This window comes from Callospermophilus lateralis, chromosome 13 (assembly GCF_048772815.1).
Source record: "Callospermophilus lateralis isolate mCalLat2 chromosome 13, mCalLat2.hap1, whole genome shotgun sequence".
Taxonomy (NCBI): domain Eukaryota; kingdom Metazoa; phylum Chordata; class Mammalia; order Rodentia; family Sciuridae; genus Callospermophilus; species Callospermophilus lateralis.
In genome coordinates this window covers 8,476,645-8,501,607 of record NC_135317.1, presented here as the reverse complement: position 1 = coordinate 8,501,607, position 24,963 = coordinate 8,476,645, and the positions used below count along the sequence as shown (strand labels likewise).

Genomic DNA, 24,963 nt, shown 5'->3' with positions numbered 1-24,963 from the left:
GATACCACCTGTTTCACTCTTACTGCTTAGAATTGCTTTAGCTATTCTGGGTCTCTTATTTTTCCAGATGAATTTCATAATTGCTTTTTCTATTTCTGTGAGAAATGCCATTGGGATTTTGATCTGAATTGCATTGAATCTGTATAGTGCTTTTGGTAATAGGGTCATTTTAATAATATTAATTCTTACAATCACCTATCCATGAGCCAAGTAGATCTTTCCATCTTCTAGGTTCTTCTTCTATTTCTCTCTTTAGGGTTCTATAGTTTTCATTGTTATAAATCTTTCACCTCTTTTGTTAAATTGATTCCCAAGTATTTAATTTTTTTTTTTTGAGCACATTGTGAATGCTTTAGATTTCCTCAATTTCTTTATAGAGGATTTGTCACTGATATACAGGAATGCCTTTGATTTATGGGTCTTGATTTTATATCCTGCCACTTTGCTGAATTCATTTACTAGTTCTAGAATTTTCCTGGTGGAGTTTTTTTTTTGGGGTCTTCTAGGTACAGAATCATATCATCAGTGAATAGTGCTAGTTTAAGTTCTTCTTTTCCTATAGTTATTCCTTTGATTTCTTTCGTCTGTCTAATTGCTCTGGCCAGTGTTTCAAGAATTATGTTGAATAGAAGTAGTGAGAGAGGGCATCCCTGTCTTGTTCAAGATTTTATAGGGAATGCCTTCATTTTTTCTCAGTTTAGAATGATGCTGGCCTGAGGGTTAGCGTAGATAGCTTTTACAACGTTGAGGTAAGTTCCTGTTATCCCTAGTTTTTCTAGTATTTTGAACATAAAGGGGTGCTGCATTTTGTCAAGTGCTTTTTCTGCATCTATCGAGATGAACATATAGTTCTTTAAGTCTGTTGATGTGATGAATTACATTTATTGATTTCCGTATGTTGAACCAACCTTACATCCCACTTCATCTTGGTGCATGATCTTTTTGATATGTTTTTGTATCCGATTTGCCAGAATTTTATTGAGGATTTTTGCATCTGTATTCATTAGAGATATTGGTATGAAGTTTTCTTTCTTTGAGGTGTCTTTGTCTGGTTTTGGAATCAAGGTGATATTGGCCTTGTAGAATGAGTTTGAAAGTTTGGAAGTACTCCCTCTTTTTCTATTTCCTGAAATAGATTGGAGAGTATTGGTATTAGTTCTTCTTTAAAGGTCTTATAAAACTTGGCTGTATTACATCTAGTCCTGGGCTTTTCTTGGTTGGAATCTTTTGATGGCTTTTTCTATTTCCTCACTTGATATTGATCTGTTTAAGTTGTGTGTATCCTCCTGACTGAATCAGGATAGATTATATGAGTTAAGGAATTTATCGATGCCTTCACTATCTTCTATTTTATTGTAGTATAAGGTTTCAAAATAATTTCTAATTATCTTCTGTATTTCTGTAGTATCTGTTGTGATATTGTCTTTTTCATCCTGTATGCTAGTAATTTGGGTTCTCTCTCCTCTTCGTTAGCATGGTTAAGGGTCTGTTGTTCTTATTTAATTTTTCAAAGAACCAACTTTTAGTTTTGTCAATTTTTTTTGTTTCTTTGGTTTCAATTTCACTGATTTCACTCTGATTTTAATTATTTCTTGCCTTCTACTGCATTTGCTGATTTGTTCTTCCTTTTCTAGGGCTTTGAGATGTAGTGTGAGGTCATTTATTTGTTGGCTTTTACTTCTTTTAAGGAATGAACTCCATGCAATGAATTTTCCTGTTAGTACTGCTATCATAGTGTCCCAGAGATTCAATATGTTGTGTCTATATTTTCAGTTTCTTCCTTGATGTCTTCTGTAACCCACTGTTCATTCAGTAGCATATTTTTCATTCTCCGTGTGATGTAGGAATTTTTCTTCATTATTTTATCATTGATTTCCAATTACATTCCATTATAATCGGAAAAAATGCATGGTAATATCTCGACTCCTTTGTATTTGCTAAGAGTTGCCCTATGACATAATATATGGTCTATTTTTGAGAAGGATCCATGTGCTGCTGAGAAAAAAAGTGTATCTGCTTGATGTTGGTTGATATATTCTATAAATATCAATTAAGTCTAAGTTATTAATTGTGTTATTGAGTTTTATAGTTTCTTTATTTAACTTTTGTTTGGATGATCTGTCCAGTGGTAAGACAGGTGTATTAAAATCACCCATGATTATTGTGTTGTGGTCTCTTTGTCTCTTGAACTTGAGAAGAGTTTGATTGATGAACACCATTGTTTGGGGCATATATATTAATGATTGTTATGTCTTGTTTGTGAATGGTTCCCTTTAGCAGTATGTAGTGTCCTTCTTTATCCCTTTTGATTAACTTTGGCTTGAAGTCTATTTTATTTGATATGAGTATGGACACCCCTGCTTGCTTCCGAGCTCTATGTGGGTGGTATGATGTTTCCCAATCTTTCACCTTCAGTCTGTGTATGTCTTTTCTTATCAGGTGAGTTTCCTATTGGCAGCATATTGTTGGATCTTTTTTTTTTTAAATCCAGTCTGCTAGTCTATGTCTTTTAATTGGTGAGTTTAAGCCCTTAACATTTAGGGTTCCTATTGAGCTATGGTTTGTACTTCCAGCCATGTTTGTTTATTTTTGTTATTTAACTTGATTTGTTTTTCCTCTTTGATTAGTTTTTCCTTTACTGTACTACCTCACACTGTTGATTTTCATTGTTATTTTTCATTTTCTCTTCATGTAATGTTTTGCCAATGATGCTTTAAAGTGCCGGTTTTCTAGCTGCAAATTCTTTTAACTTTTGTTTATCGTGGAAGTTTTTTATTTCATCTTCAAACCTGAAGCTTAATTTTGCTGGATACAAGATTCTTGGTTGGAACCCATTATCTTTCAGAGTTTGAAATACATTGTTCCAGGATCTTCTAGCTTTCAGAGTCTGTGTTGAAAAATCCGCCGTTGACCTAATTGGTTTACCCCTAAATGTAATCTGCTTCCTTTCTCTTGTGGCTTTTAAAATTCTCTCCTTGTTCTATATGTTGGGCATTTTCATTATTATGTGTCTTGGTGTGGGTCTCTTGTGGTTTTGTACATTTGGTGTCCTGTAGGCTTCTAGGATTTGGATTTCCGTTTCATTCTTCATGTCTGGAAAGTTTTCTAAAATCATTTCATTGAAGAGGTTGCTCATTCCTTTGGTTTTGACCTCTATACCTTCCTCTATCCCAGTAACTCTTAAAATTGGTCTCTTTATGCTATCCCATATTTCTTGGATGTTCTGCTCATGGTTTCTTATCAGCCTTTCTGAGCTATCATTTCGAGATGATATACTTTGTCTTCGTTGTCTGATGTTCTGACTTCTAAGTGTTCTACTCTGCTTGTGATACTCTCATTTAAGTTTTTAATTTGTTTATTATTTCCTTCATTTCCAGGATTTCTATTTGTTCTTTTTTGTTGTCGTTGTTTTGTTTTGTTTTGTTTTTGTATAACCTCTATCTCCCTGTAGAGTTGATCTTTTGCTTATTGGATTTGTTTATGTATTTTATTGTCAAAGTGATCTTTCATTGTCTGCATTTGCTGTCTAAAGTCCTCCTTAAGACTCCAGATCTGAACCATGTATATCTTGAAATCTTTATCTGACATTTTTTTTTGCTGCAGCAATTATCTTCTCTATTTTTGAGTTGTCCTGCATTGTTTGTGGCCCTTTTTTTCCTTGTTTTTTCATGTTGCTCATGTTTCTTTCCAGCTCTGTTTGACTGTTGTGTTATTATTTCTCTCCTATAATTTTGTATTGCTCTTGAATAGTTCCGAGATCTCTCCTTTGTGATGCGAGACAATGTCTAGAGATGTTGGATTCAATTATAGTTTACAATATATTCATTAGCTTCATCAAAGGCATACAGATTCTGGTGACATATAGAGAACTGAGGGTCAGTCGTAGGACTTTATGTTTAGGGGGAAAAGATGTGAGGATATGGGGCCTAATATATCTTAGCTACTTTAGAGGAGAACTCTAATGAAGGGGGTTATTAACAGGAGAATAGACAGGAGGTATTTTAGCATGGCTAAGTACGTGGGAGGAAAATAAGAAGCATAGAAACAATCACCTATTTGCATTTAGTAGTTTACATGTAGTAGAAGTAGTAACACTTGGAAGGTTGGGAGAGGAAGAGAAGGAGGAAGAAAAGTAAAAAGAAAAGAAGAAGAAAAAAGGGGAGGGAAGTGATAGAGAAAAAGGAATGAAAAAAGAGAGGAAAAGAGAGAAGAGAAAAATAAAAAGAAAAAAGGAAAGAAGGAAAAAGAAAAGAAAGGAAAGAAATAATGCACTCTTAGAATTCTATTTTCTTCTCTTCCAGTAGGCGGTGTTGTGCATTCCAGGTTGAGTCTCTGCCCTCAGGATATAGGAAGCAATCCATGTGGGGCAGCTCTCCCTCCCCTGCCGGATGCCTCTCCAATCCCGGTCTCTATCCCCCTCACTTCTCTTGCCCACTAGGCCCCAAATACTGTGACTCTTTTCTGCAGCCCTGGGTTACTCTGGACTTACGGCACCCTTGCCGCCCTGCGCTCCTGATCAACTGGGGGCTACCTCTGTGTTGGGGAGTCACCAGGTCTTCACAGCTGTGGAGAGCGGGATTTGGAAACCGGCAACCTGTTCTGTCTGTATTCTCTCTGATAGCCATGCCCACCAAGAGTTGGAGAGAAAGGTTTCAGGTTATCACAGCTGGCGGGGAGGGGGAGATCTGGCACTTTTTCAGTTTCACTCGGCTCTGAAATTCATGCCTACTGAGAGCTGGCAAAAAAGGTTTTGAGTTATCACAGCTGGGTAGAGGGGGTGCTGGGTATCACACACCTGTTCATTTTCCAATCTCGCTGTTCTGCTACATCTGCCAAAAGCTGATGCGGTAGATTTTCAGGCACCAGGGTGTCCAGTGAGGTGTGGGGGGGCTAGGATGTTTTTCCACTATGCCTTGAGTTCTGTCCTCGGTCTGGTGCCCTTTAGTGACCTGGGTCACAGTCTGGCGTGCTCTGATCTTAAAGGATCTGTGAGCCTGCGTCTCTATGCTGCCAGAACTCCACTGAGCTTGCCTCTACCCATCTGCAGCTGGTTCTCAGGCCGCGCTGCTGCTGGCCGGCTTCTGCGCACAGAACTACTCAGGGGTTTTTTCGAGTTTTCGACTGCCCTCGTAACAAAATCCTGTCACAAGCTCCATGAAGCTTAAATTTGTGAATGGCTCCTATGCTGAAAAGCGTCCGACCACTCACATGGATTCATGCCAGTAACAAGTTCTTCTCTACTCCACTATCTTCGATCTTTTTTTCATTATCTCTCCTCTGCTGAATTTCCTCAAGCCATTTATGTGGGAGTCTTTTCGCCAAACTGCAGCACAAATTCAGCTTCCTTCGGGCAACTGGCTCAGTGGAGGTCGAGAGCATTCCCATATAATTTTTAATCATTGCAAATATATTCTTCCCAAACTATTGATTTATAAGTTGAATCAATAGGGAATTTTTTTTTAATCTCACAGCTTTGTAATTTTATGGTTTTTATTGTTTTTCTAGTTTTCTTTTTCTCTTACCCCATCCCCACCTTAAAAGTACATAGATAATTTCCTATGGTTTTTTCCTCTTTAATTACACAGTAAACCCCATTGTATTTAACTGTGTTGGCATATACCTCACCACTGAGTAAATCCATCTTTTCTCTTTCAGTAATTGTGGCCTTTGCAAATGGGAACAAGATGGAATGCTAAAGGTAGGTGTTTTCATAAGCTTTCAGTTACTGTAACAAACCACTGTGCTAATCAACTGAAAAAGAGGAAAGATTTATTTCAGCTCAGAGTTTTAGGGATTTGAATCCATGGCTAGTTGGCCCCATTGTTTTGGGGCCTGTGGTAAAACTGCACATTGTTGTGAGAATACATGGCAGAGGAGGCCCATTTACCTAAAGTCTAGGAATGAAGTAGAAGAGGCCTGAGTTCCATAGTCCCTTCAAAGGCACAACCCCAATGACCTAGGACCTCCTGTTATGCCCCACCTGTTTAAAAGTTCCACCCCTCCAGCAGTGCCATGCTGAGAACCAAGTCTTAAACATGTGGGCCTTTGCGGTACATATTAGATCCAACTATAGAGGTGAATTACTTCAGTGTTAATTTGTGACTTATTTTAGTGATCCAGGGAAATAATGTTAAACCGGTTCTTATTAAGTACTCTCATTTTTCTAGGAAAAGACTGGTCCAAAGATTGGAGGAGAAACCCTTTTGCCAAGAGGAGTAGAACATGCTAAATTTCTGAATAGCCTTAAATGACCCTAACTTCAGATATTTTTTTCACAACCTGTCTTGCTTCTTGTGGGTCTGGAAAAGCAAGGGACTGGCTCTGCGTTGCCCATATTTCTGATTGACACCATTAGAAACAAAATCTTGTTAATAAGCCCATCCACTTTCCTTAATTACTTTCCTCTGTTGTATTAATTTTACACCAAATATAACTTTGACTTACAGGTGGAAAAATCAAGATATCCTCATCTTTCCTGTTCTCACTTTAGATGACTGCATTACTGCATTCACATAAATTTTTGGAGTTACTCCTTAGTTACACTAAATCTTGGAGGGCTTTCCTTTGAGGTGTTTAGAACATTGAGCAATGAGTGGGTGGGCCAGGGGTACAGCACAGGTGGGGGAACTTACTTGTAGGCCTTGAAAACATTCCTAATGAGATCAGTCTTTTAATCCTGTTTATCAACATGTATTAAATGCTTTCACACAAACCTAACAGGTGTCAAATTTTTTTTTAACCTGTCATTAGTAGGGTATTGTGTCACAGGCCATCGGAGCAGGGTTGAGCAGTAGCCATTTGTCCTTTATGGAGAACTTGGTGTGAAGATTATAATTTTTACAATAGTTTTTGTTTGTTTGTTTGTTTTGGTTTTATGGGGGGGGTTGTTTGGTTGGTTTTGGTACTCTTGTTGTCATTTTTCCTTTTGGAGGAAAAAAAACTTAGCTTTTTAATAGAAAATCACCTTTCATTGAGTTTTATAATGATAAAATGTTTTCCCTTTCTAAACAACAAAAATAAAACAAGTATTTTAGGTAAAAATCATTCAGAATAGCAAATAAGGAACTTCTGAATGTCTGGTGTAGAATTTTCCCCAAAGGGAACCTAAAATATGAAAAGCTTCACATTGGACAAGAAGAGAGTGCATGGACTGGATTTCTGTGGAAAAGTTCATGATAAAAGAAAAGCTTGATGCTGCTTATAGCAGGCCAATTAATGTCTAATGGCATTTGTTTGTTCTAATCTGGAGCATAGATCTGTTTGCTTAGGTATGTCACTAGCAGCAACAAACTAAGTGGCATTAAAGGTAGAAGAGATCAGTTAGCTTATTAGGTTGATGACAATTTTTGAAAAAGGCCTAACCAAATTTTGAAAATGAGGAACATGTTACTCTGCATGCAAATCATCACAAAAGCACTTGAAGAACTGATTTAGAAGCTATAAATCAAATTAGGTGAATTTGCAAACATTGAACCACAAATAACCAATGACTATATAGTATTTCCTCAAATACAACCAGATCAGGTATACTCTATTTTGCAGATTAGAAATTGGTTAAGTAATTTAGAAATAAGGGCTGAGACTTATTTGAACCAAGTTTAGTAAGGTTTCTTTTTTTGTTGTTTGTTTCAATTTTTTTTTTTTTTTTTTAGTTGTAGATGGATACAATATCTTTATTTTTATTTATTTATTTTTACGTGGTGCTGAGGATTGAACTCAGGGCCTCATGCATGTGATTCAAGCACTCTACCACTGAGCTACAACCCCAGCCATAGTAAGGTTTCTTAAGCAAAGACTTAGCTAACAATATTTTTTAAAATCAATTATATTAAGGTATAGATTACATACAGTAAAAGGCACATACCTAAGGTGTACAGTTGAAAAATTTGAACAAGTGTTTATACCCATGTAGCCACACCACAAACCTAAAGCAAGATGTTGCTTTCTCCTCCAAAAGGTAGCCTTGAACCACTTGCCAATCAATCTGCACCTCAGCCCCTACAGATTTATATTCTAGTTTCAGATAAATGGAATCTTACAGAACATACTTTGGTATCTGGCTTCTTTCATGTGGCATAATTTTTTAAATTTATCCATATTATAGTGTGTTATCAATGTTTTTTTTTTCTTTTTTATTGCTGGCTTCCCTGTAAATGGTTTGTTTAGTCACCTGTTGATATTCATATTGGATTGGATTGTCCCTAGTTTGGGGCTATCATGAATAAAGCTGCTAAAATTATTTTAGCAATAGAAATATTTTTGTGTCTCAGGCAAACACCTAGGAGTGGAATTTCTGGGTTATATGGGAAGCTTCATAAGAAACTGCCAAGTTGTTTTCCAAAGTGGTTGTACCATTTTATACACCAACTGGTAATGTGCAAGGGTTCCGTTTGCTCCACTGTCCCAATACCTGATATTGTCTTTTTAGCCATTCTGATGTGTGTGTAATGGCATCTTATTATGGTTTGGTTTGCATTTCCCTGGTAACCAATACTATTTGAGCATCTTTTCATGTACTGTCCATTCATGTCCTTGTTTTGTTTTTTGTTTTTTTAACTCCAGGCCACTTAACCATAGAGCTAAATCCCTACACCTTTTTATTTTGAGACAAGAGTCTTGCCGAGTTGCTCAGGGCCTTGCTAAGTTGCTGAGGCTGGCTTTGAACTTGCAGTCCCTCTGCCTTGGCTTCCCAAGCTGCTGGGATTATAGGCTTTTGCCACCACACCCAGCCTCATGTATCTTTATGACATATGTCTACTCATTCATTTATATATTTTTTTAATTATTGGATTGAGTTACGTATATTCTGGATACAAGTGCTTTCTTTCACCATTAAGTATCATGAAAGTATTTTGAGTAATGTTGGGCAGAAGATCTATGAAAATAGTCTGGTTTTTTTCTTGTCATAATTCCCCAGAGTTATGTAATAAGCTGAGCACAGTGGGTTTGACCTTGAGAGAGAACATTTCAAGTACTGGGTTTGGTAAATTCCTAGGATTTTTATTCTGATTTATTTTTACATAATTAGCAAATATATCAAAATGGAAGTATTGTCTAGTTGTATGTTATTCAGGTACTGTGTTAGTTTTCCATCATTATAACAAATACCTAAGATATCCAATTTATAAAGAAAAAGGGTTTATTTGGAGGTTTTGGAGGATAGTTGGCCCCATTCTTTTTTGGCCTGTGGCAAGGCAGTGTATCATGTTGGGATTGCATGTTGGAGCAAAACCAACTCATGGCTGAGAAGCAAAAAAAGAGGTAGAGGAGACCAGAGTCCTACAGTTCTCTTCAGTGGCACAACCCCAGTGATCCAAGACCTCCCACTAGTTCCACCTGTGAAAATTTATGCCAATCACACCAGGCTAATCATCACACAGGGACCTTTAGGGGACACTGAAGATCCAAACTATGACAGGTACTTGTTCATATGTTAAAGGCATAAGAAAGGTTGTCCTCACTAAAAGTTGTACTATTTTATTTTTTTCAATAATGACTTCAGGAGAGCAATCTAATGGTGTAATTAGATTGTTTCTCATGTAAATCAATTTACAGAATATTAAATATCTTGCCTCTTGGTGCCATAATTCTGCTGAGTGCATGAATGATCAACCATGAGCTGATAACATCACAAGCTTGCTGGACACCATGGTGCACACCTCTAATCCCAGCTTCCGGGGAGGCTGATGTAGGAGGATTACAAATTCAAAGCCTATCAGCAATTTAGCAAGCCGCTGCCTGAGAATAACTAGATGGAATTGGGAAGGTAGCTCGGTGATAGAACACTTGCCTGGCATGTGTGAGACCCTGGGTTCAATCACAAGTATTACCCCCCCCCAAAAAAAAAAAAAGAAAGAAATTGTTTTTGCAAGGCCAGTGCTTTATAATAATGACATTGTTGTTATTGTTTTTACTTGGGGAAAGATTTAAGGGCAGGAGTCTACACACTGAAAGATTTCAGAATAACTAGTGTAATATTTAAGACCCCAAAGTATTATGGTGTCTAAATCAATGAGTTGTCTAGAAAATATATTCACTTTAGTTTTCATATCAGTTATTTTCCAGCCATATCCCAAACCTCAAAAATTGCTGTTCCTGTAGGAAACTTTTTGAAAACTGCTTAACTATAAATTAACTAAACCATCTTTTTTATATGATAAAAAAGAAATGGTTCAATAGGTAAAGTAGGCATTACTGGACAAAAGTGAATTTTAATGTTTAAAAAATAAAAACAAGTTTCTGTAGATTCTTAGGTGTACACAGATTACCTTCAGGATCCTCAAGATGTGTGAATGATGGTTTCCTTTGGAGACAAGAGGGATGTACTTTCTACTGTGTTCCTTTCTGTCCTTTGTAAGTTTGAAAGCATGTATGTAGATTACCTGTTCACATTGTGTGTCTGTGTGTGGTGCTAGGGATCAAACCCAAGGGCCTCACACATGCTAGGTATTCAAACTTTAATTTTTTAAAAAAGGTAATATGGAAAGGGGCAAAGCTTTCCAGCAGTGACAAACCTCCCAAGATATCGTGCCTCTCACAAAGGATCTCCTTCAGCCCTTTCTAGAGGAAAGCACCTAGCACTGAGCCCCATTTCCCCCTCCATGGATGCGACAGGCCCAGGATGCTATAAGATCATCAGTCTTCAGCCACACAAAGGGTAGTTTTGTGTGTTTCCCATTTCACTGTCCTTTGCCAACCCACAGGAGGAAAAGCCAGGCTTACTGGAGGGTGGTCCTTCAAGAGGAAGCAGCACCCAAAGCACCCTGAGTTGAAGTGAGCAGGAAATCATTTCAATAGACATCTTTTGGATTTTTTTTAAAGTCTTGATATGTTATAGGATCACAGAGTATGCCAAAGTTATCAACTGTGAACTAGAACATTAATACTCAACCCATTTGCTTTTAGACAAATCTTTTACAAGCTAGAAACAGAACTTCTAAATTATAGAAAACCTATGAGAGTATTAGAATATCATTGAAAATAAATTAGAAATGAAACTTTCTCCTAACAAGACTTCAAAAACTAAAAATTATTCTGGAACTCATCATCTCTTTTCAAAAAACCTTAAGTAAATAAAGGCAGATGATAAGAAGTTGCAAAATTTTCCCTGGAATGCATGCAGACACACACACGCAAACACGCACAATTTGTTTGTTTTTAGTTCTGGGAATCAAACCCAAGGCCTCCAGAATGCTAAGCAAGCACTTTACTGAGCTACAGAGTATTATTCAGTTGGTCGGGGGGGTGGGGGGCACTCTGTAAAACTGGTGATAAAAAATTAACAAATTTAATCTTTAACAAATTTGTTTTCAACCACTTACCTGGAAGCCCTTAAGAACAACGGGATAGTAGTAAAAGAACAGAAGAGTAAGCAAAAGAATGTCCAAAGGCCACACTTTGGACAAAGTCAGTGTCCAAAAATACAAATTTTTCTGTCATTAATTTCCTATTAAATGTGGCTGCTCAAATTCCTGGTCATGTTACCTTTGGCATCCTTCTCCCAGCCAAGGAAATGACTTTGCTTGGATTTTAGCTAAGGAATTCTGGGCCAAATTTGAAAACCCTGAAGTATAATGGAGGCCTTGTTAGGGTTGGGAGCAAGCGAGTAATCAAATTCTTATTTAGCCCCTTTCTGCTAGAATTCTTTATTTAGAGACAATCTGCCAAGCTTGGTCATTGAAGAGGCAAGGACAAACTTACTTTGTTCTGTTTTTAAACAGTCTCTCCTCCCAACCATTCTGGTTTTGACATCTGTATGGCCCCAACATTTCTTCCTACAGACACAACAGGCAGGTGGCTGTGTGGTGTGACCCTGAGTCAGAATCTATTTGCTGCCATCCACCTGCTTACTAGCACAAGAGAGAGGCAGGTGGCTCACCAGAAGGCATAGGCTCTTTTATCCTGACTGATATGAACCAGATTGTGGCTCCTTTTGATTTGCAGCTGAAGTGAGAACAGACCTTTGCTTTTTTTTTTTTTTTTTTTTTTTTTTTGTAGAGTAATAAAAATTCTGTTGGCCTACTGTATGCACAGATTCTGTATTCACAGATTGAACCAACTTCAGACCAAAAAATTGTGTCTATATAGTAATTATTCCCCAAACAATACAGTAGAGGTTTTGACTTGGCATTTACATTGTGTTTGATATTTTAATAAACCTAGAGATGATTCAAAGTATACCAGAGGATATGTGCAAGTTACATGTAAATTCATGCCATATACCTAAGGGACTTGAGTACATCTGTAGATTTTGGTATCCAGGAGGATCCTAGAACTGATCCCTCTCAGATTTCAAGGAAAGACTATAATTTATTTAAAAAGCACCTTGTTGTCCTAGAATACCAGCCTTACAGGTGTAGGATCCTCAAGGCCCATCACACTCCTGAACCACAAGGGCAATTGCATGTGGCCAGAGTTCATCCTTGCTTGTACCACTGGCCAGAAAATCTGCAGTTCAGACTTATAATCTGAGATCACCTGAGCTAAACCCACACCAGTGCTCACATGCCAACCCAGCTGAGGACTCACCCTCACCCACTTAACTTGATAGCCAGTCTAGAATAGGCACATGCTGCTTTAGAATTTCTAATCTAGATATGGATTAAGTGCTGAGGAGCTCCAACCCCAAAAGAACAGACCTAGAATATCCTTGAGCTGGGAGTGTATCTCACTAACTTGCTAATGCTCCAGTTCTGTCTCATTTTAGGGGCTGGGATAGGAAGCAAATGAGATTCATGTGTGGCTCTTGACCAGTAGTTCAGGGAGGAACATCTCTCATCTTGGTTGTATTCAAACTGATTGCTCTCTCTAGTTTGGATCAGAGACTGGGGCAATGGAAGGCAAGCAGCAGAGCTCCTTCCTGTTGAGATATATGCTTCAAAACATTGAAATCCTTGTCCCTCCCAAGTAATATCAGTCTCACCAGGTAACAGAGTAAAAATAGCAATGAAAAGCTGAGGCATTTCCAAGTTTTTATTTTATATCAGTTTCTTCCAGAATGACACTCTCCGGGAGGGTAGAGAGAAATTAGGTGTCAGTCAGTTTCCCATCTCTATAACAAATACCTGAGATAAGCAACTTATAAGGAGAAAAAGGTTATGTTGGCTCACAGTCATGTTTCAGTCCATTGGCCCCATTGTTTTGGGCAAGGAGCACACCATGGCAGACATGCAATAGAGCAAAACTGCCTACATTGTAGCTGTAAAGTGAAAGGAAGAGGAAGGGACTAGGATCCCATAATCCCCTTCAAGGACACGTTCACAACTGAAGATCTCCCACTGGGCCTCACCATCTTCCAATAGCACCAATCTGAGGACATGTCCTTTACCACATGGGCTTTTTGTGGACTTTCCAACTCCAAACTATAGCAACTATAATTCCTAAACAAACTTTCTGTTGCACCAGGTCCAAAGGTGTTAGGGTAGAAATACACAGATCATGCAGAGGAGTGAGCGCTAGTCACCTGTTTAGGTCTGACTTGATTAAATCTAACAGCAGTGGTCCAAGGGGATCCATAAATAGTTAATAATTCAAGGGCCCCCAACCATGAATTTTCTACAAATATTCTCAATTTGCTTGCTTTATAAAAAGACTAGCAAAGATGTCCCAGTGATAGTAAGCACCTAATCTCTTCACAGGGAAGTTTGATGCAGCCAGTTTGAAATGCATAAAAGTTGCAACTCACATTTCATCTATCTTACCAATGAAGAAATGGGTGAACAAAGTCTAGCCTGTTCAATGACATGTGGAGGGAGCAAAGATTCACCCCCCAGTACCGCCACTAATGGTATAAATATCAAATAGACCTTAGAGGGAAAACAGGAGCACAGATAATTCCTGAGCACCTGTTGTCCAACAGAGAAGTATCTGGAAGGTACACCTGGGCCACAGGTAAAGAAGACTAACTCAAAATATTCTCCTTAGTTATGCCACTAAAAATAGTGCCGTTTGCCCTTTCTTATGCTGAGACTTGACTTGTCCTCAAGCTCTAGTTTCCAAATTGTGAACCCTAGAGTTCCTTCTATCTTTCTGCACAACAAACAGCATTTAATGATAGGACTCGGGGTAGAGCTCAGTGATAGAGCATGTGTTTAGCATGACCAAGGCCCAAGATTCAGTCCCCGGCACTGAAAAAAGATAAAACTATATTTAGTATGAGAGTTTGTCCACTGCCCATCTCATCTTCCCAAGGTCATATTAGCTCTTGCTTGGAGTTTGTGGGAAGAAAATAATAGCACTGATTGGTAAATATGAGGTAATCTGGCACATAATGACTTAATAATTGGAGCTTTTTAAAAGACTTTATACTCTTTTTTAAAAACTAACTTAAAAATACATGCATTTGTTACAAAGTCTCCTAACCTGATAGATCACCTTAGCTCTGGTGGAATATTTTGCCACCATGAAGGTAAAATTTCCTCACAGCAACCCTTATATAAAATCACCCTATATTGCCCTGGAAGCCCAACCTCAAAAGCAGGTGAGATGGAAATCTGGGGAAGAGTGGGTGCTTATTCTTCACCTAGAGTCCTCTTTATCTTCCAGAGCCCACTTAAGTTGTTTTGACTCCTTGCCATTCTTAGTGTGCAATTTCTGGATGTCAGTGGGGAGCAACAATGGGAATAGGGGTGACGAGCCTGGGACCAGAAAGCAAAGTGGTTGAGAGGAAAGGAAGGGATAGAATTGTGTGCCCCTCAAAAGATACATTGAAGTCCCAACCTCCAGTCCATGTGAATGGGATCTTATTTGGAAATAGGGTTTTTAGGTCCTAATCAAGTTAGGACAAAGTTAGTAGAGTGAAGCCTTGATTCAATATGACTGGTGTCCTTAGAAGAAGAGACATGAGACATACATGAGAGGGATGGTGATGTGAAAGCACACAGGGAGGCAGCCATATGATGCTGAGGTGGGGTGGCATCATGCCACCATATGCCAAGGAATGCCTGGTGCCCTCAGATGCAGGAAGAGCAAGGAAGGATACCCCTAGAGCTCTGGAGGGAACGTGGCCCTGCCAACACCAAGGTTCCAGACTTTTCAGCTCCAGAACTGTGAGAGAATAAATTTCCATTGATTCAAGTCACCTAGTTTGTGGTACTCTGTTATTGGCAGCTGAGGGAAACAAATATAGGACAGTATGAAGAAAAGTGAGATGATGCCAACCAAGGGTTTCTCATTTTGTTTATATAACTGGCCTTATTGTAACTCTGGCTTCTGAAGGGTGCAATTAAGAAATCAGGAATGAACCTTAACCCTCTTTGGTGGGATGAAGAAGGAAGTCCCTGGACTCAGCAATCCTTTGAAGACTTTTACCAAAACAAATGTATTAGTATTTTTTTCACTTACATGACTAACTACTGAGACATAATAGAGGAGTGATTGATACTCCCAAGGACAAGCTTTCTAACAACCAAGTCAGCAACCTTGTCACTGGGGGGAGTGGGGATCAAGTCTATACCTTGCTCAACTAGAGACTTGAGATGATAATACATATGGTTAAGTCAGAGTTTTTATTTGTAAGCTATAAGCAAGCACAAAATTTCTCTCTTAATTGTGATTCTCCTGTCCAACCAGACAGGAGATCTGCTTTGGGGACAATGACTAAGTGAGGGGAAACCAATGAAGATTAGGGATTAGGATGAGCCACAAGTGGTTGCTCACCTTGGAAAATCATCCACAAAAAAGCAAAAGCCAGGACATTTAATGCATCAGAATGAAAGGCATGTGTATTTACCAGGGTTGTTGACCACAGCACACACTAAGCTGAGGTCCCTATTAGGACATTTGTGTGGAAAGAGGTGCTGGTACACCCAGGTGAGCAGCTGTGTTTCATGCTCTGTCTTCCTGGGTTGCTTCAGAATGGGGTCAGATGCAGTGGTGGTTGTAGAGATAGGAAGGGTACAGCCCATCATAATGCCACAGTCGCCACTGCTCCACGGCCTCCCGGCTCCTCTCTTCCTGCTCTGGAGAGGAAAGATGAAGTCACATGAAGATGAAGGGGACTCTGACCTGAAAACAAGCAGCCATCAGCCCACATGGCCCACCCTGAGGTGACATGAGTCAAGTGTGCCTATGAGCCCTGGAGACTTCTGAGATCAGAGCTGGAAGGGACCTGAGAATGTGAGTCAAGTGGCCTCCAGTTGTGGATCAGAGCCACACAGCTGGCTGCTGGCAGAACTGAGACCAGTGTCTGGCATCTGAACTCTTTGCCTATATGGGGAAGAGCCTATGCAGTCACTGGCTCAAAGAGATGACAACTGAAGCACTAAAAGTAACAATGTGGTAACACAGAGACCAAGCACTGTGCCTTGAAAAGCTTCTGGATGCAAATTATTGTGGATCTGGAATGACAGAATTATTACAGCTTTTCTCCTCTATACCATTCTGTATTTTCTAAGCTTCAAAGATAAATTTCCATTTTTAAAACTAACTGGAAAAAGGATGGGTGAACTAAAAGTGGGAAAACTTAACTGGCTCTATGGGGCTCATTAACCTGATCCTTTCCATATGTTTTAAGTATTTCATAGTAAAAGGCTGAAAAGGGATGAAGAAAGTTTTTAATGAGTTAAGAAAGCTGTAATTTTACTTGTGTTTGGTGAGATATGTTTCCAAACAACATCTTTGTGTAATTGTAGAATTAGGCTCCTGGTGCCAATTCAACATGCCTGCTACCATTAATTGCATTTAAGGCACAGGCAGATATCATAAGACATCCAATATTTGAAAAAGGTGAGTGAGACTCCTCCAAAAGTTAATAAAATTACCACATTATCCAGCAATTCTATTCCTAGACTTATACTCAAGAGAATTGAAAACAGAGACTCAGATACTTGAACATATAGGAATGCTCACAGCAACAACATTTACAGTCACTCAAAAGTGGAAACAACCCAAATGTCCACCCACAGATGAATGGATAAACAAAATGTGTTATTTATGGGGATATATAAACAAATACGTATGTAAATATGCATAAGAGAAATTATTCAGCTATAAAAAGAAATGAATGGATACATGTCACAACATGGATAAACTTTGAAAACATTGTGCTAAATGAAATAGACCATGCATAATGAGACAAAATACTGTGTCCTCCATTTATATGAAATATCTAGAACAGAAAAATTCATGGATACAAAAAATATAATGGAGGTTACCAAGATTAGGGGGAAGGAAGAATGGCCAGTTATTATTTAATGGGTACAGAGTTCCTGTTTGGAATAATGAAACCATTTGGAACCAGTGGTAATAGTTGCACAATAGTATGAATGTACTAAATGTCACAATCCTGTATACTCAGCAATGGTTTAAATGGCAAATTTTCCCTTACCTCTATTTTACCACAAGGTTGTTTTGGGTTTTTTGTTTGTTTGTTTTCGGTACTGGGGATTGAACCCAGGGCATTTAACCACTGAGCCACATCCCCATCCTTTTTTACATTTCCTTTGAGACAGGGCCTTGCTAAATTGCTGAGGCTAGCTTTGAACATGTGATCCTCCTGCCTCAGCCTCTAGAGCCACTGGGATTATAGACATGTGCCACCATGCTAGTTGTTTGTTTTGTTTTTGTTTTTGTTTTTAAGAAAAGAATTTGTAAAAAATATTGGGAGGATGGAAATACTGACAGAAGATGATGTCCAGGTTTAAAAATTTTAAATGTCTTCCTTGACTCTATTGTCTCAAATGTGAACTTCTCCAAAAATTTTATGAACTTGATTCTGGTGCTAATGAAAGTGGCATTCTCTATGGCCTTGGGCTAATAGGACAAACTGGTGGTATGGACAAAATGGATGTCCCTCTGCTCCTTAGCACCTGTGAGAGCCATATGCCTGGACCAAGGAGGAAGGGCACTGTTACCACTGCACATTGAGGCACCATGGTCCTTTCATGGGACCCTGGAGAAAGTGCTCCCCTTGAAAAATATCCTTAGGTACTTGGTACCCCAAAGATAGACTGGAACTCCTGGACTAGAACTCATTCATTAGCCTTCAGACCTTTCAGACATTGCTCAAGCTCAGTGGACCAACTCCTCTTTGAGAGTGTGATTTTGCCATAGAAATTGAATGGCTATCCCTTTTATGAAGTAAATACCTTGAAAAAGATTGAACATTCAACTGCTATTAATTATTCTCAGAACATGTGGCTTTGTCAGATAAGACAGCTAGCTAAAGCCAGGGTTATGAAAGGGGAATGTCACAGGCCTCATAGAAGGTCCCAAAAGATGGAGATTTTGAACATGGCCCCAGGCAACCAGGCCATAGCAACAGTTGTTCTGGAAAAGAAAGAAATTTTGAGAAGAGTTCCTCCTTTTTCAGACCTTTATCCTCAAACAGGCTAGACCTGCTCCTGTTACGTTAGTTAGCCTGTTAGTATGTCACCTTGGGTATTCATGTGTCCTTTCTAAGCCTGTTTTCCAAATTCTAAAATGAAACTCACAAGTCCTGTCTCAGATGAAGCTTGTAGTGGTTAGATGGTTCAGCATAGTACCTGGCAAAACAAGTGTTGTGCACCAATAGCTTCTATAGCTTCAGTTCCCAAAGACCTGTGGCCTCTTCTAAAAATGGCCTCTCAATCTCTGTGGATGACGCCTGAGGACCCTGATCTTAGCATCCTCCAAAAAGACACATCATCCTATAGGTACCTAACCTCCTTCAAAATTCATCATAAAAAAGAAAACAGCAAATTATTTCCACCCATGTGCTAGAGATTTGGACCTGAAACTTTTTTAAAAATCACACACACAAATACACACACAAAAAAAATTATGATGAGTAGTATGACTAAAAATCATATTTTCATTTCTTAAAACTAAGACAGCTCTCCCCAAGCTGTCCACCAAGGAAACAAGCATTGGCCTCTAAGCTAGGACAGCCTGAGTTTTTCACAGTATCCTCCCCAAAAAAAGTTTGATTTGGGGGCTGGGGCTGGAGTTCAGTGATAGTGCACTTGCCTGGCATGTGTGAGGCACTGGGTTCAGCACTGCATATAAATAAATTAAAAAAAATAAAAGTCTATCAACAACTAATAAAAATTTAAAGTTTGATTTGCTAGGATCTGAGCTCAACACCTGCTTGTGGGGCTCAACCAGATGCCACCTGAAGGGCTATAAGCACAGCCTGTAGCCCTTGGGTCCTGGTGGCAGTAGTCTTTCCACTGGAGGATGCCCTTAAAGGATAATACTTCCTCTGTCCATCAAAGTCAAGGAGTCAGGATAAAACAAAAGAGCTGGCTCTAACAAAAGTACCCCAAACCGGGGTCCTGTGTCCAAGCTCATATGCACCAGGAGGTACTAAGTGAGCTTTCTCAGGACCATTTCAATCTTGAAGTTTGAAAAAGACCAAAAAAGAAAGAAACCAGCACATAATGAGAATCAGGCCTACTGGTTTGATCCTCATTAAGTGTTGCTACAGATGTATGCTGTGGATGACACTAGACAGCAAGGTCAAATCCCACTGGTGGAAGGCATTGGCTTAGAGACATAGTCTTCCTCTATCTCATCCATACCCACTCCTTACTGAAGCCCTGGTGCAGCCACCAAGGCTGGAGGGAAGAAAGGAGCCCTGAGGGCAGGGGTATGGTACATTAATTACTTGGTTAGAGTCACTTGCCCTCTTGCCTTTTCTACTATTTATCTATTGACAAGAGATGAAAGGTCAAGACTCAGAAAACAGGGCATAAATGGCAGATGAGCAAGAACTCTTACCATCCTTCTGTTCCTCCACAAAGTTCTCAAATTCGTTCCTTTGTTCCTCGTAATATTCTCTCCGTAGCTCATCAGCCTGCAACTTCTGCCTGTTTTCCACTGTGGAAGGAAAAGAGGTAGTTGCCCCCAAGAGAGGGGCATTGAGGGCTCACATTTAGGGGAACACCAACATTTTACCTGAGAAGCTAAAATTGGTTTGGGAGGTATTTAGGTTGGGAGACTCCACTGAAATGGTTTATTCCTGGCAGAGGCTTTAAACTGGAAGGACCTGAGAGATGATCCTACCCAGTTACCCCCCACCCCCTGCCACATCCCCTCTCTTTGAACAGTACTAGAGATTGAACCTAGGAGCACTCTACTACTGAGCTCCATCCCCAACCCTGCCTTTTTTTGTTTTGTTTTGTTTTCTGGTTTTTGGTTTTTGAGACAGGGTCTCACTAAGTTGCCCACGCTGTCCTCAAATTTGCCATCTTACAGCCTCAGCCTCCCAAGTCACTGAGATTACAGATATTCACACCATGCCAGGCCAAATCACCTCATTTTGCAGGTGAAGAGATTGAAGCCCCAAGAGGAAAAAGTGAGTTAGCCCCAGTCATCAAGTTAGTGGTATAATCCAAGTACACCAGGCGACTTAGACATTTGAAATCAGAGATAAACTCCACAAGCAGTGTACGGTGACCCACATCTGTCATCCCAGAGATCTAGATGCCCAGGCAGTAAGATCACAAGTTCTACATCAGCCTGGATGACTTAGTGAGACCCTGTCTCTGAAAGGAAAGTGACCACAACACTTGAAGCGACCAAGAGATCTTTATTGCAGCAGTGCAAAGGAGGAGAAAAAGAGAAAGAAAGATTAGGGAAAGAAAGAAGAAAGAGGGGGAAGAGCAAAGAGAGGAGAGTGAGAGGGAGAGCGAAAGGAAGAGAAGAGAGATCAAGAGCAAGTGAAGGAGACAGAGAGAGCAAGAGAGAGGGGCCCAGCAGGAGGGAATTTTTTATAGCCCAAATCTAATGGGTTCTCTGGATCTGCAAGCTGCCTTGTTGACATAGGGTGATTGGATCATACGGTAGTGTCATCTGCCTTCAGGAAGATGGGGTGGGGCAGGGGCTAGATGTGGGGTTGAGTGCATGGGTTATCCTGCAGCTAACATTTGTTTAGCCTGTCCTGCGGACAGCTTAGTTCAGCCTGCCCTGCACCTAACAGTCTCAAAATAAAAACTAAAAAGGACTGGTGATACAGCTTAGTGGTAGAGGACTCCTCAGTATAAAAAAAAAAAAAAAGGAAAGAAAAAAGGAAAGAGAAGAAAAGAAAATGAAAAATAAATAGATAAACAAATAAACTTCACAAAGGACTTATCCAATTTAAAGTTGATGTCATATTGATTAATACCTTCAAGTCTAGTCAACATTTTTGAGCACCTGTCACACCAGGATATAGACTGAATGCTGGAATTACAAAAGTAAGTAAGAAAGATGCTGTCCTTCACTTAAGATGCCTGTCATCCAGGTGAGGAGAGAGCCCTCAAAGCAAGTTTCAGGGGCTGGGAGTGTTGCTCATTGCAGAGTGCTTTCCAGTGTGCATCAAGCCCTGACTTTAATTACCAGCACCAAGAAAAAAAGAAACCCAACAAATTTCACTGAGCTTTTGGCTGTGAAATTAAACTCTATGAGAGCCGTGGTCCTCTGGAGAACATGACTTATTGGGAGGACAGTATCTAGAACTCTACTTTCAAGGACTTCTGGCACATTCTTCAACTAGAAAAATCAACAAAGACTTGCGAGTCATGTCTGCTGGAGGAAGAACAGGCCCCTCAGAAACCTCACATTCTCCTGGGGGACTGAGGCGCTCTTGTTGTCCCCACAACTCTGATGTGCAAGAGCAGGTGGGGGAGGCAAGGGAAGCAGAGGAACCAAGGGAGGCCATGTCCCCTGCCCCACCCCACATTCAGGAAATGACAAGTACTCCTATGCACAATGGTAACATCAGAAACCACCTCAAATCCAAGGAGCCTACATTGATCAGTAAATTCTATAAATATGAATTATTTATGTTGAAATTATAATATTTAACTCAGATTAAAAATCACTATATCTGTAAATTGGTCTTAGAATCCCTGAGGTAAGTCCTCTGTTTCTCCCAAATTCCTGCCTTTTTGCCTATACAGTTGAAGGAAACCTTAGTCTAGCATAAGGGGTTTGTGATTCAATCCATCTTCATACAGCACATATTTCTCAAGAAGGGATCCAGGCTCAGAGAAGTGCATTGACATCATTGAAGTTACACAGCTACACAGCCTGTTGGGGTGGAGCTGAGGCTAGAGCTAGAACACCAGATTCCTAGTACTTGCCCAGAGTACCCCCTAGTTCCTTGGTTCCTCAAGTTGCATTTTCAGAGGTGCCAAAAACTGGACGTTTCCTCCTCCTCCTCCTCCTCCTCCTCCTCCTCCTCCTCCTCCTCCTCCTCCTCCTCCTCCTCCTCCTCCTTCTCCTCCCTTTTCTGAGACAGAGTCTCACTGTATTGTCCATGAGGATTCCGAACTCCTGGACTCAACTGAGTCTTCCACCTCAGTCTCATGAGCACTAGGATTATAGTCCTGCACCTCCATTGGGGTGTTAGATGTAGCAACAAAGAAGAACAATTTAACTCTTGATTGTTTGTTTGTTTTTAGGTACTAGGGATTGGCACAATGCTAGGCAAGGGCTCTACCACTGAGCTACATCCCTACCCTTTTTATTTTATTTTGAAACAGGATCTCCCTAAATTGCCCTGGCTGGCCTGGAACTTGTAATCCTCCTACTTCAGCTTCCAGAGTGGCAGGGATTGCAGGCTATGTCACCAGGCCCAGTTAAGATGGTGTTTCTATGCTAGGTATCACCTTCCGCATTACATGCATTTCTGCCAAGAACATGCATCCCTCAGATTCTCTTTTACCCTAAAGTAAATTGAGCCTGGATCTCAGAAACTTAAAGAAATCACTTATCCATCTCCTTGGCTTCCAATACAAATTGCTTCAAAATACCACCTTCCTTGTTCCCAACTTAAGGACCACTGGAAAAATTCTCCAGAAGTTTGTTTATTTATCTATTTATTTTTCATTTTCTTTTCTTTCCTTTTTTTTTTTTTTTTTTTGGTACTGAGGAATCCTCTACCACTGAGCTGCATCACCAGTCCTTTTAGTCTTTATTTTGAGAAAGGGTCTCGCTAATTCATCCAGGCTGGTGTAGAACTTGCGACCTTACTGCCTGGGCTTCTGGATCTCTGTCAGCTCTGCCCATACATCTATAGGAATCAATGAGGTATCCTCAGATGCATTTACATGCAGTCCTGGGGTTCACCTGGCTGTCCTGGGCCTCCCACAACTGCCTGAGGCACTGAGCTCCTGCCTAAGGTCAGGGAACTCAGCCTAGTCACGGATCTTATGATTCTGAGTCAGCTTCAGAGGACAGATATATTTGTCTGTCTTAAAGTTGCCTGTTTTCCCCTGGAAATTTGCAGAAAGGTGCTTCTCTGATTTCAGACAAGAATGGCCCAACATCCATCATAGCCTTTCAGTGATTTTTGATTTTGCCAAATTTAAATCCCAAATTGTATGAGGTCTAGAGATTTCACTAATCTGACTACACTTATTCAATTAAAAAAAATTCTCATCTCCAAGCATTTCCACCTCTGATCTTCCCCATCATTTGAAAATAATCCTGTTATTTTCACTGAGAAAGTCACCTCACTGCGTATGCTCAGGGATACAAAGAGTTCATTCATCTACACACACAAGGAAAGAATCAAGCAGTCAACTTGGCCAGGACAGCCTGAGCTCAGAGTTTAAGAAGAATCAAGTTTAGAGGTAGGAAACTCAAATGCGATCAAGGGCCGTAGGTTAAGAACATGAGGGCCCTGCAGTGTGGACCCAGGCCCCAGGCTGCTAGGGAGACGTGCTCACCAACTGCACTGCAAATAAAGCTTCAAGAAAGCACAGCTAGCTAAGCACAGTTTGTTCAGAGGCTTATAAGTAAGGGAATTAGGACCACAGACAGGAAGTGGCTGAGGCCACTTAGCAACAGAGCTGTCTCTAAGCCCACATTTCTCAGCACTCCTGTCCCCTGGGATCTTTTCCTGCATGTGATTCTGTTGCTCTACTGTACACCTTGCCAATACTCCAAAACACCCACTAAAGTGCTAGGTGCTTTCTAGACCAGAGAACATTTCCTCCTTTAAATTTTTCACTTTCTGAAGCAGGGATGCATCTCATAATTGTTAGATACATTCCTTTTTGGTCCTCACCCTAGCAATGCATTTGCCCTAACATGTGACCCACCATCAAGGAAACAGTATAATTTCCACTTCAGACTACAGTCATCCTGATGTTCAAGGGCTTTGCTGCAACCCTTAATTCCCTGTTGTGGTAAGAGACCACTCAGCATCCTTACCATTGACCTCATCTCGGGATTTGGGGGACCGCTTGCTGCGCCTCTTGAGGAAATTTGAGGCATCTGATTCCTGCATGAAAATCTTCGGTTTCACACCTGAAACCCAAGAGAGGCCTGTCACAACCAGCACTAGGGGCAGGAATGTTGGAGGAGTGGGCTCCACCTGCCCTGCACCCAAGGGTTGTCCCAGACTCACCTTTCTGGGCTTCTTCTCCCGCTTCTTGAGGGCTGCCCACTGATGCGCTGGTCCCCTCCCGCAGCACTGGAGGACAAGATCACAGAGGGAAGCCTCCAGCATTGGAGGGGAGCCTAGGCCCTGAGCAAGGCCTCAATAGTCCTTCTAGGCTTAGTGGCTTGCCAGGCCTCATGTGGGGTCCTCTGTCCATCACATGCCAGGTATGGGGCCAGTCTCCCTAGGAACCCATGAGGCAAACTACAGTGTTTCCTGTTTTTTTTCTTTCTTTGCTATATTTCTCTCTCTCTCTCTCTCTCTCTCTCTCTCTCTCTCACACACACACACACACACACACACACACCAAGAATGGCCTCTCTGTGCCAGCTGAGAGCACTTACCTGTGGAAGGTAAGTCTTACCCATTATGTAGATAACACAGCCCCCCTTAACCCTCCCATATACTCACTAGACAGGAGCACCACGGCCGAGAGGCAGGACAGGAGAAGGACCTGTCGCCAAGACATCTTTGTAGAAGCTCAGTCTCTTTGCAGCTCCTAATGCTGCTGATGCTGACTTCCGCCTGGTCCTCACTGGGTCAGGCAGGACAGGCAAGAGGGAAGGAAGAGAGAGACAGGAGGACAGGAGACCACTGGGGGAGGGTGGGAGGGG

General features: G+C 40.5%; 2 protein-coding genes and 1 pseudogene across 5 annotated transcripts in view; 2 read left to right on the top strand and 1 right to left on the bottom strand.

Moving 5' to 3' along the window:
• Positions 1-6,251, top strand: part of LOC143379514 (protein MCM10 homolog) — a 35,450-nt gene extending 29,199 nt beyond the window's left edge. Inside the window, 2 exon segments of the mRNA XM_076832134.1 lie at positions 5,656-5,698; positions 6,168-6,251. Of these exon segments, the coding sequence (XP_076688249.1) occupies positions 5,656-5,698; positions 6,168-6,251 (127 nt within the window).
• A 4,350-nt stretch (positions 6,252-10,601) lies between these two features.
• On the top strand, positions 10,602-10,777 carry LOC143379513 (small ribosomal subunit protein eS27-like pseudogene; annotated as a pseudogene).
• Positions 10,778-15,861: 5,084 nt separating this feature from the next.
• On the bottom strand, positions 15,862-24,818 carry LOC143379622 (putative cartilage matrix-associated protein). 4 transcript variants are annotated; one of them, XM_076832261.1, is made up of 5 exons: positions 24,761-24,818; positions 24,317-24,382; positions 24,121-24,216; positions 19,699-19,797; positions 15,862-15,959 (listed from the first exon to the last, which is right to left on the bottom strand). In XM_076832261.1, the coding sequence occupies exons 1-5, from the start codon at positions 24,816-24,818 to the stop codon at positions 15,862-15,864; spliced, it is 417 nt and encodes a 138-aa protein (XP_076688376.1). The 4 variants fall into 4 exon arrangements, with proteins under 4 accessions (XP_076688376.1, XP_076688378.1, XP_076688377.1 ...); XM_076832263.1 differs by lacking the exon at positions 19,699-19,797; XM_076832262.1 differs by lacking the exon at positions 24,317-24,382.
• Between the last annotated feature and the right edge of the window lie 145 nt (positions 24,819-24,963).